Below are 17,815 nucleotides of genomic sequence, written 5' to 3'. Positions count from 1 at the left end.
TCAAAGAATGGCTCAGAATACAATATATTTTAATATTCCTGTTTAATTGGAGAGATGTTCCAGTGCTTATGTTTTTGATAAAAATAGGAAACTATTATTCTGTTCATTTACTTATTTAATTTTAGAAAAAAACTCTTAAACAGTTTACATCTATCTTAAGACATTACCAACAAAATTAAAAAAAATTGCAAATACATTATGAAAATTATGTAAAAGGCAACACAATCAGAAGCTAAACTAATTATTTGAGCTTCCAGCTTTTCTGTTGAGTTAGCAATACCTGTTCAATCCCCCAATTGTTAAACAGTTTCAAAAATCCAGTGCAGCTCACATGCAAGACCCAACAAAATTAAGTGCTAAGTACATTTTTGGCAGTTCACTTTTATTATGCCCAGTCCTCAAATGTACTAGCGGATAATCATCTGAATGTTACTTATTTTTCACATGCTTATGTGATCACACAAAAAGTGCATGCTAAAAAGAAGCAGATGGTGACAGATGGGGAAGGTTGAATAAGGTGGCTTTGGAAACCTAGAAAAATGCACTTCTGTAATAGTGTAAAAATAAAAATTAATTTGATTGCCAAGATACAGATAACAAAACAAGAACTCGGGATGAAACCTTGATCGTATATGACAAAATTATTTTACAATAATCTTGATAAAATGTCTTAGTATGATGATTGTTTTTGTATATTTTATAATGAATAAAAATGATGTGCATGTTCTTGGAAGTAAGTCTCATTGAACTCAGTACTGTAAAACTTACTGGAGTAAACATTTATGGAATGAGACCATAAGAGTAATAAAATTTAGTTGCAGAAAAAAGGGGGGGGGTAGCTGTATTGCTTTTTTACTGTGCTTAACAGTCAAGATAACTTGTTCCATGCTTCAGTAACAAGCAAGTATCATATTTTCCTAATACAATATTGAAAAATGAAATATTTTACCACACAGGCAGCACTGCAATGAAAGGCACCTAGCTTGAAGAATCAACAACTTACTAAAACCTCGTTATGGTTAAAAGCCCTAATATTTTGTTTGAATTTAAATAAAGCATTTTTCTTAATACTTGACATACAGCTAAGCTTAAAATATTTGCATTGTAGCAGCTGGTGGGTGGGACAGAGCTTACCTATGTTTTGCCCTTTCCTGGCACTACCCAGGTAAGCTATAGCAACACCAGTGTCAGGAGGCTTGCGCTGGCTCTCCACATGTGCTTCTACTCAATTTTCACATTACCTCATCTACTTAGCAGTTTGGCGGCTTGATTGGATCTAGTGTAGCTTTAGCACTTGCATATGGATGAATCCCAGTGCTCCTCGCTTCCAAAGTTATTTTACTGGTGCATGTTTATTACAAAGGAAGTATTTAAGTACTTCCCACATCCCCACCCAGCCTTCCAACTCTGCATGATGCAAATTATTCATGCCCTATAGCATGATTAGTTTGCATTGTTCAAAGACAGACATCTGGAAGAGGATGCCCTTGACCTGGTGGCAGCCACACCTGTCTTCTCACAGTGGAAGCAGAAGGTGATGAAAGTAAGGGAGACTCCCTTACTTTACAAGTACTGCACCCGGTTTAAAAAGGACGGAGTCATTAAATATGACATGAAATAAAACAAAAAGTTTAATAGTGGTAAGGCTACCTACACTAGAAAATGGACACACACCCTTTAATGACTAGTGTAAATTTCAGTACTTTTCTGTTCCTGTTTTAGGTTTTGGAAGACAATGACTATGGTCGTGCAGTGGATTGGTGGGGCCTTGGAGTTGTTATGTATGAAATGATGTGTGGCAGGTTGCCATTCTACAACCAAGATCATGAAAAACTTTTTGAACTAATACTAATGGAGGATATAAAATTTCCCCGAACATTGTCATCTGATGCAAAATCACTACTTTCAGGTCTCCTGATAAAAGATCCAAATAAACGGTAAGTCTGAAAGAATGCCACTTACGCATGTTCATCCTAAAATACATAAAGGGTGTGCACACATAGATGACTAGTTCTGGGGTCTGCCAGAATCCTTGTGCAAATTCTTTTCTGCACAGCATTATCTATATGTTGGTTAAAGGGTTGAATGTTGTTGTCTGGTCTTTGACCACAATAAAGATTGATTGAGGGGAGGATTGAATGTTTTCCATTCAAATATTGCCCCTAGAGTAGCAGGCCCTTCTAGGGATTTTTGTGCATTTTGTTCATTCTTCAGGCACTGGAGTCATCCTTGATTTTCTTAAGGCAGACCAAGTCCAAGGCCTGGCTCCAGACACCTTCAGGAGATAGGCAGTGGCCCTAGGCAGTGTCTTCCCCCTGGTAGACCACTGCTGTGTGAGAAAACACTTGTAATGTCAAAGAGGTTCCTCAAAGGGGTCACTCACCAGTTGGGGATTGTCATGAACTTGAAGTTGAGGAAAGGTTACCTCCCATTCCAGCGGACCACAGGAAGTTTCCTTTTGAAAGGTACCTTTTGACACTGCCTCCAGGAGGAATTAACCTTTGCTTGTCAGCTCTGTTCTCCACTGACCAGCCTGATGATAACTCAGAATTAAGTGGGTAGTGCAGAAGCAACCTCAAGGGCTGGCTAAAATACGTCTCAGGGCTCATAATCTTCTGAAATCACATTCCTGATTAATGTTCCATAGAGGTGGAGGCTTGGAAAGAACATGCTGTGTCAGAATTAATAATACACATTTAGATTTTCATCCTGTCTTTCAAATACATCTTCCCAGTGGTTTCAATAAATTACTAAAAATGCCATAACACAAGTATTACTTAGAAGCAAACTAAAAGCAGCAGCTCTGCATATATGAATTAAAAGAGGTGGAGCTCTTAAGTGGTGTGATGAACAAGCTAGTTGCCCTCTACCACCAATTCAAAATCAAGCCAAAGGTGGACTTGTTTAGTTTGTTTATAAGATGATCCCCTACCCATGGCCTAATGTTTACAATGGTAATGTATGATAGCCTAATTATACTAAAGGAGAGAAGGTGGAAGGAGCGTGAAAAAGATATTGATTAATGGCAACGTTATCTTTTGAAGCAAGCAGGGAGACAAGAACCTAAACAGTAATACTGTAGAAGCAAAATTATTTTGAGAGGTGAAAGCAGGCATTGAAATTCAACACGGAAGTGTAACATTTGGGATGAATTCCAAGGCATGGCAGGCAATAAAATGAAATAAAATAAAACAGAAATGTATATCAGATGTAGAAGTACAGTTGGGGATGGGAAAGGTCCTTGTCTGCTGTGTTTCAAAATCTGTGCTCAGATTACTAGGTTCAAGTGTCTTGAGGCCTTTTTATAGTACACCCCATATGCAAAACTGCTTTTTAAAACAACTTAGGTGATGTGATGACTCAAAACAGAACAGGAAATGCAAGTACTTCATGCATCTTGTGTATCACTTGTCTTGTGTGAAATACAAATCTGCAATAGAAATGATTTTTTTAAAAATCTCTCCACATGAGCATACCCTGCATTCCCAAACCTGCTCAACTGAATTGCAGGTTGTAGCTAGTGTGGGTGGGAATACATGAACTCCAAGCTTTGCTCTTGAGTGTATTAATACTAGATGTGTGCATTCTTAATTTTGAAAAAATGAATTCATTAACCTCCAACATGAATACACATGAAACAGGTAAGTAACATATTCGTCAAATGTTGTCATAGAATGGTTTTAATTTTTGGTGAAACTAAACTTTGTAGGTAAAAAGAGCATCCTGCTTTGCTTTGTTTTTTTGCTAATAAGACATGTAATTTATACTTTCCCAAATAGTCTTGGTGGAGGACCAGATGATGCTAAAGAAATTATGCGACACAGTTTCTTTGCTGGAGTGAACTGGCAAGATGTATATGATAAAAAGGTAGGTTTGTATAGGATGGCACTGAATGCTTAAGAAATTGCACATCTAGATTTCAGTTATATTTTTTAAAAAGGTAAACATTTGGAAAACAGCAATTTTTATAGTTCCATAAACTAGTGAAACCATAGGCCAAAATTCAGCGCTTTTAAGTCTCTTTGGTTACAGTGGAATCTTTAAGTATGTGCATTTCTCTACTACTGAACTTAATATGACTTGGAAATGTCAGAAACCTAGAAGCACCCTATGACAGCTAGAAGTGGATGTGGAATTCTGTTTTCAGGTCACTTTCACTTCTGTGTGTGCCAGTCTACAGCCCAAACTACTAGCCATCCAGGATAGGGAACGGGGTGAATTTAGTTTTTTCTACGAAGCTACAAATTGGGAATATCTTAAGAGGAGCTACACATCTGCATTAATTTGGGTTGGGTATTCTGAGTCATAAATTGTATGGATATTAAACCATTCCTAATTATGAAATGTCAGTGTCTTTCTCCTGACCCCAATTACCGTAGGTTGAGATCATTCTTGCTAAATATAAATTGCCACATCCCCAAAAAACTTTGTTCTGTCATAAAAATATATTTTTGAACGTAACAATTCTTTTTGCTTGCTTTCTGCTCAAATCATCACAAGAGAACTATTAGGCAGAATCTCTTTGTACAAATTTTTTACTTGTTTCTCTTTTGGTAATTATAACTGTGGTATGTTTTAAATATATGTGTGATAGTCAAAAAGGAAATCTGGCTATTTGTATTACAGAAATACAGTTTTTATGCTGTTGTGCTGCATCTTGTCTCATTACCTTTGGAGGGCATGCTAGTGTAATTCATCATGATTTGACAAATTATTTTTATTTCAAAAATGTATTTCTATGAAATTGATTCCAATTTCTCAAAGGGTTTTAAATATTCTTTAGCCTCTCAGGCAAACATCCCTTCTCTAGAACCTTCAGTTCCTGTTTGAGCCTTTGAGGAATTTTTCCTGTCTTATTTTGCCTTAGCCAGCCCCGCTGTTAAGGTGAAAAATGGTGTTTTAGGTCAATCTTTGTATCAGACTGATTTGTTCATGTAACATTTTCCCCATCCACAAGTGCTGAACTTTCCCAAAAATTAAAGTAGTAAAGTTTATAAAAATAAATGCAATTAAACACATACCTGTACTAAATACTGTTTTGACTGAGGCCCAAATGAAAGAATAATAAAGTCAGTCAAATTTGTACTTTATTTAGTATATTCCTTTTATTTATTTATATGTATTTATTTATTTATTGTTAAATCATTTAATGCAAGCAAGGGTCCAAGTCGGCTTGCAAGGCCATTTCCCTGAAACCCCGCCCACCTGTCTATCAAGTTGTTAGGAGGACAGGGTTCAGTCCTGCTGGAGTCAGTGCATTAGCGGTTGGGAATGTGCTGGCAAAGCAGACTCCTGCAGCTGGCAAGTTTGAACCCGTTGCTCATCAGCAGGTAGTGGAAGGTTCAGTCCTGCTGGGGAGTCAATCCTGTGGGTTCAACTCCATGGGGAATGCCCTGGTGAAGTAGGCCCTTGCAGCCAGCAGGATTGAACCTTCTCCTTGTCCATTAGTGAATGAGGGGTTCATTCTAGCACAATTTGGCTGCACTTGCCTGTTGCTCTGCTAGTAACAGGCACACGTAGCCAAGTAGGTGTGGGGATGTTTGGAAGCCCTTTTACGAAGAGCCCTCACTGCTGGGCTCTTTGCAAAAGGTCTCTCTTTGAGGCCCCGACAGTTGGGGTTAGCTCAGCATCACTGACCGCACCTTTCTGTCAGATTTGGTCCTCCACTGTCCAGGAAAGACTGATTGAATGTAACCACTTAGTACGGTGCATTGGTGTAAGTTTCTGGCAGAGTAACTCATTCTGCACTAAGACACTCATGGAACATGTAGCAAGAACCAGCAGGTGAGGAATTATTCAGAAAACCTCAATGGGTTGGATCCTGAGAACCATGAGTGGAAGGGGACTCCCCCACTTATTTTGCACCACAGCTCCCTGCATCCCCGAAAAGTTGTTTATGAAGGTTGAGGGACTCTTCAGAATGGTGTGGGGTAGAACAAGCGGTGCTGCTTGGGGAGAGGAGATGGGCTAAAACTGGGCAGAGGCAGCTTGTGCAGATGAGGCCAGAGCATGGCAAACCTTTGATTCTGGACTGACATAGGTTGTGAAGAAACCTTAGTAAGCTGCATTAAAATAATAAAATGTTTGATTTGGTATCATGAATTCTTGAAAATTCACATTTTATTTGTTGTTTGGTTCTGGTTCACACATTATTATCATAGATGCTATGCTGTTTGCTGAAATTATGTTAGCCTTTTCCTGGGATGTATTTTCCTGGCAAATGTATTTAACTTAAGGGTGGGAAAACTTTCATTCCAAGGGTCACATTCACTCAGAGACAGCCTTATGGGGGCACATGCCAGTGATGTGTGTGGTGGTGTGGCATTGTCAAAAGTTGGTGGTGATTGCAGTCTGTAATTTCCATAATCCTCATCTCAGCTCATAAACCTTGTTTCTAATTTCAGTTTTAGAACTTGTAGCTGCTCACATTTAATTAAAAAGTGAGAGTGGTGTTTCCTCCATCTTAGGTACTTGCACATGAGATATCTGAGCTCCTTAAGCTATTAAGGTTGCGTTCAGCTAAATTCTACTCAGATTAGACCTACTGAAATTAATGGACCTAATGTCCTTTTAATTTCAGTAGGTCTACTTGGATGAATGTTGAATGCAGCCTGTATGCGTGACACTGAACTTGATGGTCTACCTTTCTGTGATCTAAGTACCGTGGTACCTCGGTTTACGATCTTAATCTGTTCCGGAAGTTCGTTCTTAAACCAAAACCGTTCTTAAACCGAGGCATGCTTTCCATAATGAGGCCTCCTGCTGCTGGTGCCCTTCCACCATTAGGATACCATTCTTAGACCAAGATAAAGTTCTCAAACCGGGACACTATTTCTGGTTTTGTGGAGTTTGTAAATCGAATCATTCTTAAATTGGACTGTTCTTAAACCGAGGTACCACTGCACATCATATTTTGGGGTCAGTTATATAAATTATTCTTTTAGTATTTATTATTAAATACAGCATGGATTCAAATAGTAAAGATATATATATAGATTTAAGTTACAGCCAACTATATCCAAAAGGCTTTAGTGGTAATTGCATTATTAGTCCAGTCTGTATGCAACACATTCAAGCTAAGAAAAATTATTAGTCTGGATTGTGGACATTCCCTGCTGTGGTTTCAGTAATGGTGCTGTGGGCACTACTATTTTAAACTGATAGGGTTTTTTGTTTGTTTTGTTTTTTCCTTGCTTTTGGTTGTTCCCTCATTTTGATTCCATGTAGTTCAGCTCTTTTCTTTTCCTATACCAGAATCTGGGATGAAAGTGGGTGTCGCCTGCTCAGTGTGTTAATACAGAGAAAGCTATGTTTGTTCTCTTTACTGATAGATAAAGAGGACAGGATGGTGTGTCTATCACAAAGCTTCCATGCTTCCATAGTGTCTGTCTGTGATTGGGGTGTGGTGCAGATGAATCAGCTGAAGCTGAATCCATGGAGGGGGGGGGAACCCAACCCAAATAATTATTGATAGAAAGCTGTTTGATCTAGGAGGCTTGAGGACACAAGTAATAATGGTGTTTCAGCTTCTTCTGCTCACTTAGGTTGCAGTCTTGTGATGCTTCTGAATCTGTTGCTGCACATAGATTTTCTGGCCATCGCTGTGACATGGCTAGTAATGCTTTCCTTTAACTACATTTGGTGAGTAGGCTAATGACCATTTCCATACTTAGACATGGCAACCATTGTTCATACTTTTCGAGCACACTCTATTCTTGAAGGCAATTTGGAACTTGAAGCGGTGCTAAGTTGGTTGCAGATGCTAGCTTAATGGCTTAAAAGATGGGTCACCAGGAGTGCTGAAGAGCCAACCATAGCTTCCTATTCAGTATACTTTAGGGCAGGGTCAGCTGGTAGGGCAGTGCCATGGAGCTGGCTTCCTGTTAGCGGTGTCGCTGCTGTTGTCTTAGTGCAGGAGCAAGGCCAGGGCAATGGAAGCACCAGATTGGCTCTGCTGTGCACTTGTGCCACCCCAATCTTGCTACCACCTTGTCCCATCCAACCTCATCTTGGTAAGTGACACTACTGCCACAAGGCCAGCACTGCCCTGTCACACTGACCACTACTGTTTCGGGTTTTAATCCATAAAGCCCAGAAAAGGGCTATCCTACATTATTTAAGACAGTGTTGTGTCCTTATAGCACAGTAGATGCAGACAGCAGTTGCTTTAGATCAAGGGTAGGTTTTCACAGCTCCTCTACCTGTAGCCCCATACCACATTCCACACCACCTTGAAGTGTCCCTTTGGCCTTAGGAGTGGTCTTTGCACAACACACTGCACTTGAAATAATGTCCCATTGTGCAAGCAGAACTTTGCTTGCTCTTCTCTGGATCATGGCAATGATTATGTTTGTCACATGGCACTCCAAAAGTCCTGAAATCCTGAAAGATTCGCAGTGTTACAGTCGATCTCTTCCATCATCCGCATGAAAAATTGACACTGACAAGTGTGAATTGTTGTAGGAACTAAGTCATCTCCAATGCTATTTGTGTAAATTTGTTCTCTACACATAACCTATAGTGGGTATACAATCAAATATACTAATTTTATTTTTTGCACAGTTTTAGAGCACTTCCTAGATTTTCTAACAACGTTTTTTAAGGTGCAGTTGTTACAGTTCTCATTCGAAAATCTAGAAACAAAGGAAGAACATCTGTTTATTCGTGGTTTTTTTTAAAAAAGTTAAACATCAGGCATTGTGTCCTTACCCAACTATAACTCTAGATGTTCATCACTTCCTTAACGTATATTTTTTATTATATTTTTCATGATGCCACTATAGAAGGAATATTGTTAGGAAGGGGTTTCTTACTGCATTTCTCTTATTTTCTTCTGGAGGTGGTGTTGAAGTTCCATGTGCTGGTTCCTCATTTCTTGACAAGAGTTCTTCAGAAGCTGGTAATGTTTTTTAGAGGGTTTCCCTCTAAAATTGGGTGATTTGTTTTGACAGTTTCCATAAACTTCTGTTACCAAAGGAATATTTTGTAGGATGTAATGTGTACAGTTATTTTTAACAATAAAGTAAAATAACATTAGATCTGAGAGACGGAACCAGCAGCACAGACAACCAAGGTACTCCAGGAAGGGGGCAGAGGATAATAAGTTACCGTATGCCAGGAGTTTGCGAGGAAGGAGAAACATTGTGATAGCTGGAATGGTGGAAATGGAAGCAAACTTTTGTGACCTACGAACATATACAGTCTTGGTCACTCTTTAGACATTCTTTTAAAAGTGCTTAATGTAAGAGCCCAATCCCATACGTAGTCAGAAGTAAGTCATTTTGTTTATCGAGACTTGCATTCACATAACTTTTAATAGATTTAGCAGCATTAAACTAAGTTGGTTTTCTAAAAAAAATTTCTGCTAGTAAATCACAATGGCTTATTTTGAGGGTCAAAAATACCATTTAGGTTTATGCAATGAATGGTTTTATATCTTAGTTTTGAATCTGACAGGAGCCTATAGGTTTTTTTAAAAATTTTTTTGGTATTTGCTGCTTTTTTCTCAGGATTATTTCACTGAGATTACATTTTCATTTATTAAATTTGTATGAGGCCTTTCAACCCAAGGGCCCCCATAACAATATATTAAAAATACACAAGAACAATGAAACTTACAGTATAAAATAGGTCTCGGAGTGAAACAACATATCAAGAAATTGAAAATTTAGACAGTCTCACAGCAATTTATCTTTTACATCAGCCATATCTATAAACTTGGGGTAATAAATGCATCTTAATCTAATGCTTAACAGTGTAGGGATGGATCTTGATTGAGAGAGAGTTTGAGAAGGTTGTGTTCCACGTACGTAACGAGTTATGGATGCTCACGGAACTGTGACCAGGGCCTCTCTCACAAATCTTAAGTAATGGGATGGCTGGTAAGAAGGGACGCAGTCCTTCTGATACTTGTGCCGTAGGCCATATAGAGCTTTAGAGAAACAGTCAGCATCTTAAATTTGGCCCTGTAGCAAACAGGCAGCCAGTGCCAATCCTTAATTATAGCTGTTACATGAATCCACTTCATGGAACTGGTCAGTAACTTGGCTGCCACATTCTGCAGTAGTTCCAACTTGTAGATAATCTTCAAGGGCAGCTCCCTGTAGAGGGCATTGATTTCCAGAGCATGTAGTATCTTGGCAGTGCAGAAGTTGTAGCTGGTAAACCAGCTGCCTGGGCCTAAGGCAGGCACCCCCAAACTTGGCCCTCCAGCTGTTTTGGGACTACAACTCCTATCATCCCTAGCTAACAGGACCAGCGGTCAGGGATGATGGGAATTGTAGTCCCAAAACAGCTGGAGGGCTGAGTTTGGGGAGGCCTGGCCTAAGGCGGCAATGATGACTATAAGAGCAGCCCCAAGCTACAAACTTTCCCCTTTAGAGGAAATGCAACTCTGTCCAGAACAGGCAGTCTTCTCAATAATGAATATTGCTGATAATGTTAACATGCTTACACTTTTGTCTGATGGTTGCTTTATGCTGGTAGAGAACACTTCTGTTTGTGTAAGTGGGGCTGTCCATTTTTACCGATCTCCCTTACCTGCCGTAGCCCCTTGACAAACTGCTTCTGAGGGTTGGGGGAACCTTCTAGAACAGTGTGGGGTATGGCATGGAGGGCTCAGTAAAAACAGAACTCTGAGACCTGACTCAAGCTCTGTGTTACCTGCTTGTGCCTTTTGTGCTGTTTTCTTCATGACACACAAATGTGCAACTTGTTAAGCAGTGAAGTTTGTAAAGTCTCATCTAAAACATGTCAGTTCACTGGGGAGGGGAGGGAAGGCAACAATGGCCATATCTGTGGATTTTTTCATCTCCAGTGTCATATGGGATGTTAGGAATGAACTGTGTTGACTAGTAGGGCTTAAACTTGACTAAAGGTCTAGATTGCAATGTGCATAATATGCAAGAGGAATTAGAAGGGAACCGTCATATAACTGCAGCAATAGAGTGGGGGAGCTTTTGCACTACTTTTCCTCCGAGTATGCTTGAAAGCGAACTTAATCCAAGTTCAAATGAAAGGAAGTGACCAAACCACAGTGGCTTCGATGAGACTGTGGCCAGAATTTGCTTGGTGGTCCTGATGTGGCAGGCATGTTGGCAGCTCCATGTATAGCGCCCTTGTGCAGGCGCAATCAGCACCGCACTATCCCTGCTACGTTAGAAGTCTACAGGTGGATCTGCACAACTCTCCTAGGCAAGCGTCTGAGCATCTGAATCAAATAAGATTTGAGTTAAATGTGAACAATTGTAGCAACATCTTTAGTAGGACTATGGATTGGATCAAAGATTAATAAGCCATGGCTTGTTGTCAAATATTGGATGAATTTTTTCATGTTCTGAGTACCCTTTGCAATCAACACAGTGGATCAGTTCCGTTGTAACATTTATGATCCAGTGTACATTGTGGGCTTGCTTGAGCACTCCCTCTTCTCTTTCCCTTGCAAGGTTTTCCTGGTTGAAGTGATCAAATCAAAGTTTGAAGAACAGAATCCTGGTTTACAAACCTAATTTACAGAGACTGCTTAATGATATAGACATCATGGAAATCTGGTTTACCAAACCAGGAGGTCTGCTGAAAGTGGGACAGCAGTTAAAGCAGGAATTGTGTGTTGGAATAGAAATATTTTGCTTGACTCAATGGATGTGTGCCTGACATATTGTGGCACTCATGCCTATGAACTGATTTTCATTTTAGCTGTTTTGGATGCAGAATGCAGTACTTTTTCAATAATAGTTCTGTTTAACTATGTTTATGTTCTTACACTTCTACTGTTGCTCCATTATATTTTTCGCCTTTGTACCCTGGAAATGTGAACAACAGTCGTACCTCAGAAGTCGAATGGGATAATAATAATAATAATAATAATAATAATAATAATAATAATAATAATTTATTATTTATACCCCACCCATCTGGTTGGGTTTCCCCAGCCACTCTGGGCGGCTTTCAACAAAAAATAAAATACAGTAGTCTGTCAAACATTAAAAGCTTCCCTGAACAGGGCTGCCTTCAGGTGTCTTCTAAAAGTCTGGTAGTTGTTGTTCTCTTTGACATCTGGTGGGAGGGCGTTCCACAGAGCGGGTGCCACTACCGAAGAGGCCCTCTGCCTGGTTCCCTGTAACTTGGCTTCTCACAGTGAGGGAACCGCCAGAAGACCCTCAGCACTGGACCTCAGTGTCGGGCACAACGATGGGGGTGGAGACGCTCCTTCAGGTATACTGGACCGAGGCTGTTTAGGGCTTTAAAGGTCAGCACCAACACTTTGAAGTGTGCCTGGAAAAGTACTGGGAGCCAATGTAGTCTTTCAAGACTAGTGTTATGTGGTCTCGGCAGCCACTCCCAGTCACTAGTTTAGCTGCCGCATTCTGGATTAGTTGTAGTTTCTGGGTCACCTTCAAAGGTAGTCCCACATAGAGCGCATTGCAGTAGTCCAAGCGAGAGATAACCAGAGCATGCACCACTCTGCGGGCAGATAGGGACTAAGGCTGCGTACCAGATGGAGCTGGTAAACAGCTACCCTGGACACAGAATTGACGTGCGCCTCCATGGACAACTGCGAGTCCAAAATGACTCCCAGGCTGTGCACCTGGTCCTTCAGGGGCACAGTTACCCCATTAGGACCAGGGAGTCCTCCACACCTGCCCGCCTCCTGTCCCCTGATGATCTCTCCCAGCAGTTCCATGTAGATGTTGAAAAGCATGGGGGAGAGGACTGAACTCTGAGGCACCCCACAAGTGAGAGCCCAGGAGTCTGAACACTCACCCCCCACCACCACTTTCTGGACGTGGCCCAAGAGGAAGTTGGACTTCCTGAGTGTTCGACTTCCAAATTGCGGCTTCTGATTGGCTGCAGGAAATCCCGCCGGACATTTGGCTTCCAAAAGAACGTTCGAAACAGTCGTCACTTCTGGGTTTTGATCGTTGGGGAGCCAAAACATCCAAGTTCCAGGGCATTCGACAACCAAGGTACGACTGTATTCAGAAACTTTGAAGCAATGCAGGGTGTTGCTTCTTATTTCGGGAATTAATCCTGGAAATTTGGGGAGGTTATGTAATACTGACTTACTTATCAGCTCTGAACTTTTATTTGGTACTTAGAGAATATAAACTGCATTTGCTCCAGTGTAGTTGGATGAGAAACCACATACTCAAATTAACTGTTGCACATGTTATATCTCCCTGATCCAGCTACCATGGCTGAGGGCATGGAGCTATTTTTTAAAAAGAGTAATGGTGGTGGCTATCAGTTTTATGAGAAGGAAGAGATGCAGCTGAAGGGTTAGATTTAGTCAACCTTCCCTCTGCTAAACTGCTTTTTAAAGAGGACCACATGTGCATAGAGGTGGGACGTGGGTGGCGCTGTGGTCTAAACCACTGAGCCTTTTGAGCAGGGGTCCCCAGACTTACCGGGCTTCGGGCCGGTGCCGCGGCGGGCTGGAGGGCAGGGGAGTGCGCGCCCATGCGCATGCGCACACGTACACGGTCGGAAAAAATTGCCGAAAATCGCTTGTGCGCATGCGTATGGGCCTCCCCCGACCCGGAAGTGCATCGGAAATGACCTCTTCTGGGTCGGGAGAGGCCCATACGCATGTGCACAAAGGATTTTCGGCGATTTTTTGCCGATTTTGAAGACCGCCGCCGCGCTGCGCACCGTAAGAGTGGGCAGCGGGTGGCGGGGGTCGTCACGGGCTGGATTGGGAGGCCAATTGGGCCGCATCCGGCCCGGGGGCCGTAGTTTGGGGACCCTGCTTTTGAGCTTGCTGATTGAAAGGTCGGCAGTTCAAATCTGCACAACAGAGTGAGCTCCCATTGCTCTTCCCAACTTCTGCCAACCTAGCACTTTGAAAGCACACGAGTGCAAGTAGATAAATAGGTACCACTGTGGCGGGAAGGTAAATGGTGTTTCCGTGCACTCTGGTTTCTATCACAGTGTTCCATTGTACCAGAAGCCGTTTAGTCATGCTGGTCACATGCCCCGGAAAGCTGTCTGTGGATGAACACCAGCTCCCTTATCCTGAAGCGAAATGAGTGCCACACCGCATAGTCGGGGGCCTTTACCTTTTTTTTACTTTACACATGCATAGACCCATCAGCTGTGTGTTTGCACAGTTGCAGCAGGGCCATTGCATATAATGTGTAGTCTAATCATCAGTATGTAACTTTGACTTATTTTAGTCTAGCCAATACTGAGCTAGATGATCCAGTTGTCTAAGGTAGTTTCCTGTGTTTTCTCTGTTTGAAGACTGAGGTTCAAACCCCCATATAGTTGTGACACTCACTATCCCCCCTGAGCTCCATGAAGAAGAGTAGTATAGAAAAATGTAATTAATAAAAACAGATGGAGTTATAAGCTGCTATGCACAGTTGAGAAATGAATCTTAATGTATATAATGGCTGTGCTTGGACATCACAGTAAACCATGGTTTATTAGAACAGGAATGAGTGTAGCCTCCTACCAGGTTCACAAGGTCCCACCTTCCCCCTTTCCTGCTCTGGAATGGCTTCTGAGGTCTGTTATAAAGCAAGCCAACTTTATGAAGCTGGCTTGCTTTAACAAATCATAATTAAGATTAACCACTGTTTATGTAAAATGGGAAGGTCGTGTGAAAGCTTTTCATAGAATGATCTATCCTTCCTGTTAGTCAGGGTGTTGCACACATGTTACTTATGTGACATTGGTCAGCGGTGGAGACACTGCATCCTCATATTTTAAATGTGTGTGGTCCTTCCATTATATAATATGGCTGAGCATGTTGCAGTGTACCTAGTGAGGGTCATAGCTGCCAACTTATCCCTTTTTTTAAGGGATTTTCCATTATGCTGAATAGGCTTCCTCGTGAGAAAAGGGAAAACTTGGCAGCTATGGTGAGGGTAGATTATGGGAAGTTAAAGGCCTCCATGCTTCCTCAAGGGTTGGACAGAACAGCGCTTGAAGGGATCATGTCTCCATATCTCATTTTTTCCCCCCAACAGCTTTCTCTCAGGCTTTTACTTACTTTTACATTAGCATCTGGCTCCTCCACTGCACTTTGTATCTTTATGGGATCTTCCCAATGCTGCCCTATATACCTACCCTTTCTTTTTATATTGTATATGCTGAAAGCCCCCCAGGGTTGCCAGGGCAACCCAGTCACATGGGTGGGGTACAAATAATAAAATGCTGATACTGCTAAGTGTTGTATTCATACCAAAACACAGTGAAAGTCAAAAGCAGCTTGTTTGCCACTAAAATGTTTAAAATGTTACAATTTTACCCAGTTAATTGAAACACATTGAATGTTGTTGTTATACAGTGGTGCACATTGGTGTAACTAGGAATTTTATATTCTGATAATATTAAACTTTTTATTGTAAATACAGTGAGTTGTTATTCAAGATGCGATTAAACACGTTTGTTTGAGTCATAGGTAGACAAGTTCTTGCTTGTAAAATGCAACAGGAGCAGCACGGGAGGGGGGAGATAACTTGTGGTGGGCACTTCAAACATGTCTTAAAATGCTGCCACTAGTAGTAATGAATGATGCTACATACAAGGTACAGTGTATGAAATTCAATTGTTCCAGGAATTTCTGCTAATGTAAGAGGGCTTGGAGGTGATTCCCCCGTCTCTGCAGCTACCCATGCCACTTTCCACACTGCTCAGAAGGGCCCCAAACACCCTGGAACCAATCTTCAGGGAGGGTATGGGGCTGCAGTGGCAGGGGGCGGGGGAATGGCTTGCTTTCCTCTTTTAAGTTAGTGGATCAAAATCCATTGTGTCCGTGGAACAGCACTGATAGATTTCACCCACTAGAAGAATAATGTAAATAATTGTAAAATAAAAAAATTCCTTCAGTAGCACCTTAAAGACCAACTAAGTTTTTATTTTGGTATGAGCTTTCGTGTGCATGCACACTTCTTCAGTTATTTCTTCAGTAAATAATTGTGTGTAACTATAGAATTCTGTTAGTATTTAGAATAAGACTATAGTACAAATATGCATAGTATTCTTATTTTCTTTAACATACAATTGAATATTTCAGTTTTTTGTTTCAAAAACTTCTGGTTGTGGTGATGTAGAGTAACATTTTACTTTCCCTATGTATTGAATGAAATTCTTTGTGGTATCAGAAGTGGATCTGGTATAGGCCTTTATAGTTGCATGTTTATCATGGATATAAATTACAAATCAACTAATTGGAACAATATTGCTATGGGAAGAATTCAACATTGCGCTAAGGCAAGAGTTCAATCAGGGTGAGCATTTTGGCTTGCCCAATGAAATGATCCCCCTCTCCTCCCCCCATGTTCTCCCAATACCCCTCCCCCGAGGCAATTAAGGGGGCGTGCAGGGGGAGAAGAAGGGGGAAAGCCCCATTGCACAAGCAGAAGTCCTTGCATATGGCTTCCACTGACATGACTCATTTGTTGAATCCCGCCCTTGAAAATGCTTCAACATATTATATATTATTTTGACTCAACATCTGAATTCTAGCAAAATCCAAGTCCTAAAAAGTTATTTTAACAGAATTAAATCACTTAGTCATTTAAACATGTGTTCATGAGTGCTGCCATATTTTGCAGACAATGTTCTATTCCCCCATGAAGGGAGATACTCGTAGCAGCCACACATTCCTGTTGTCTAGAAGGCAAAAAATGAAATGTCTGTGTGAATGTGTGTTGACACTATATTGTAAGAATTAACTGAGGAACTTCCTGCTCTTCTTCCTTCCTACAAGGCAGATTGTGTCTATTTTTTTAGAACTGGGAAGGAGACAGTTTGATTGGAGCAGGTCCTGATGTTGCCTTCACCTGGCCTCCTCGCTGTCTTCTCACGAGATGGGTGCTATCCCTAGTGCCAGCGAGCTGGGTCTGTGGGCTGCCACTTTCCTGGCATGTCCTGGAATGACACTATGTCAGAAACCCCAGGGCAGGTTGGAGAACTGAACTAGTGGCTTATAGACATTGTCAGAGTAGGAAGAGGCTGCTCAAACTTTGAAGCAGCTCTGATCAAATATAAATAATAAACCACAAGGAAAATAAACATGAAGCAGACCAGCAGCTTTTTCATTTTGCAGTTTCAAGACCTAGAATAGCAAGCACTGTGGCCTAATGGCTTGCCACAAACTGGTTTTTAGGTAGACTTTCAATCCAGGATCGTGGTACCAGCTCTTTTTTCTAGCTACTGGGCCAGAAGAGCTTCATGTACTCTTTTATATACTCCTGTTTTTAGCTTTATTGTGTTCGTATTCCTTAATGCATTTTTTCTTCCCTATTATTTCAGCTTGTCCCTCCTTTTAAACCTCAAGTGACGTCTGAGACAGACACCAGATATTTTGATGAAGAGTTTACTGCTCAGACTATTACAATAACACCACCTGAAAAATGTAAGTATCTCAGAAATGTTTATAGCATTTTCAGGGTCTCTGTGGATTTAGAGAATTTTTTGTGAAAAACAAAATTTACATACCGTACCCATTTTTTGCCAGTATCACATCCTTCAGGTGTGTGGTTGCAGTGCCTCTCCTAAGTGATGTTCTTGTAACAGAAGAATTTACACTTCAGGATTAAGGACACACTGGCACTCCATGATAGAGCCTGAGTTCACTTTCTGTTTCTTCAAACTTTTTTCTTGAGTTGCTATCCCAACTCTAATAAAAATGAATGAGGAAACTCTCAGAAATATCCATGGAATGAGCAGTGCTGCAGCGCATTTAACATGAGTAACTGTTTGATACATGGTATTCATTTGGCATTGTTTTATTAGCATGTTACAGAACTATACTGATAGGACCTCTCAACATTTGTGTTTTATGTTCAACATAATGCTTTAGCGG

The 17,815-nt window shown here is 41.0% G+C and overlaps 1 protein-coding gene across 3 annotated transcripts in view; it reads left to right on the top strand.

Moving 5' to 3' along the window:
* The window catches only part of AKT3 (AKT serine/threonine kinase 3), a 116,334-nt gene that overhangs the window by 86,167 nt on the left and 12,352 nt on the right, over positions 1 to 17,815 (top strand). For 2 of the 3 annotated variants that reach the window (XM_035108349.2, XM_035108350.2), the window contains exons 11-14: positions 1,723 to 1,937; positions 3,780 to 3,867; positions 8,840 to 8,899; positions 17,263 to 17,365. In XM_035108349.2, the coding sequence (XP_034964240.1) occupies positions 1,723 to 1,937; positions 3,780 to 3,867; positions 8,840 to 8,899; positions 17,263 to 17,365 (466 nt within the window). The remainder of the gene's footprint in view (positions 1 to 1,722; positions 1,938 to 3,779; positions 3,868 to 8,839; positions 8,900 to 17,262; positions 17,366 to 17,815) is intronic. The other variant, XM_035108351.2, reaches the window with a different exon arrangement.

Source organism: Zootoca vivipara, chromosome 3 (assembly GCF_963506605.1).
Source record: "Zootoca vivipara chromosome 3, rZooViv1.1, whole genome shotgun sequence".
NCBI classification, from domain to species: Eukaryota; Metazoa; Chordata; class Lepidosauria; order Squamata; family Lacertidae; genus Zootoca; species Zootoca vivipara.
Note: the sequence above shows the minus strand (reverse complement) of the source record. Positions and strands in the feature narration are given on the sequence as shown.